At 67.5% G+C, this 369-nt stretch overlaps 1 protein-coding gene across 1 annotated transcript in view; it reads right to left on the bottom strand.

Moving 5' to 3' along the window:
- Positions 1–59: 59 nt before the first annotated feature.
- LOC104079216 (kinesin light chain 1-like) overlaps positions 60–369 on the bottom strand; it is a gene marked incomplete at its 3' end in the record, with an annotated part of 25,351 nt that continues 25,041 nt past the window's right edge. The window contains exon 17 of the mRNA XM_009581172.1: positions 60–211. Coding sequence (XP_009579467.1) covers positions 60–211 — 152 coding nt within the window. The remainder of the gene's footprint in view (positions 212–369) is intronic.

The following is a 369-nucleotide window of genomic DNA, read 5'->3' on the forward strand; positions in this document are numbered from 1 at the left end:
TCCCGTCGCTGCCCCGACCGGGGTGCCGCCCCTGGCGTACGAGGCTGCCTCACTCCCACCGGACTGGCATTTCTGCCTGGCTAGCGTGTGCGACTGGTGCCGAGCGTGCTGCCACCGAAGCTGCCGGCCCTGGGTGTGCAGCAGAGGAGCATGCGTGCAGGCTGCGATTCCCAAACTAGCTAGGGCCTCCCGGCGCCCGTGGACCCCCAGGCTGGACGGGAAGACAGTGGCACAAGCACAGGAGAGGGGAGTGGCACAAGAGCCGGTGATGGGGAAAACAGAGCAGTTGAGGTGGGGAGGGTGCCAGCTACTGCCCTGTGCAGCGCAAAGCTGTGGTGCGCCAGCAGCAGAGCAGGCAGATGCAGGGGG

The sequence above is a fragment of the Fulmarus glacialis genome, unplaced genomic scaffold, assembly GCF_000690835.1.
Source record: "Fulmarus glacialis isolate BGI_N327 unplaced genomic scaffold, ASM69083v1 scaffold23357, whole genome shotgun sequence".
NCBI classification, from domain to species: domain Eukaryota; kingdom Metazoa; phylum Chordata; class Aves; order Procellariiformes; family Procellariidae; genus Fulmarus; species Fulmarus glacialis.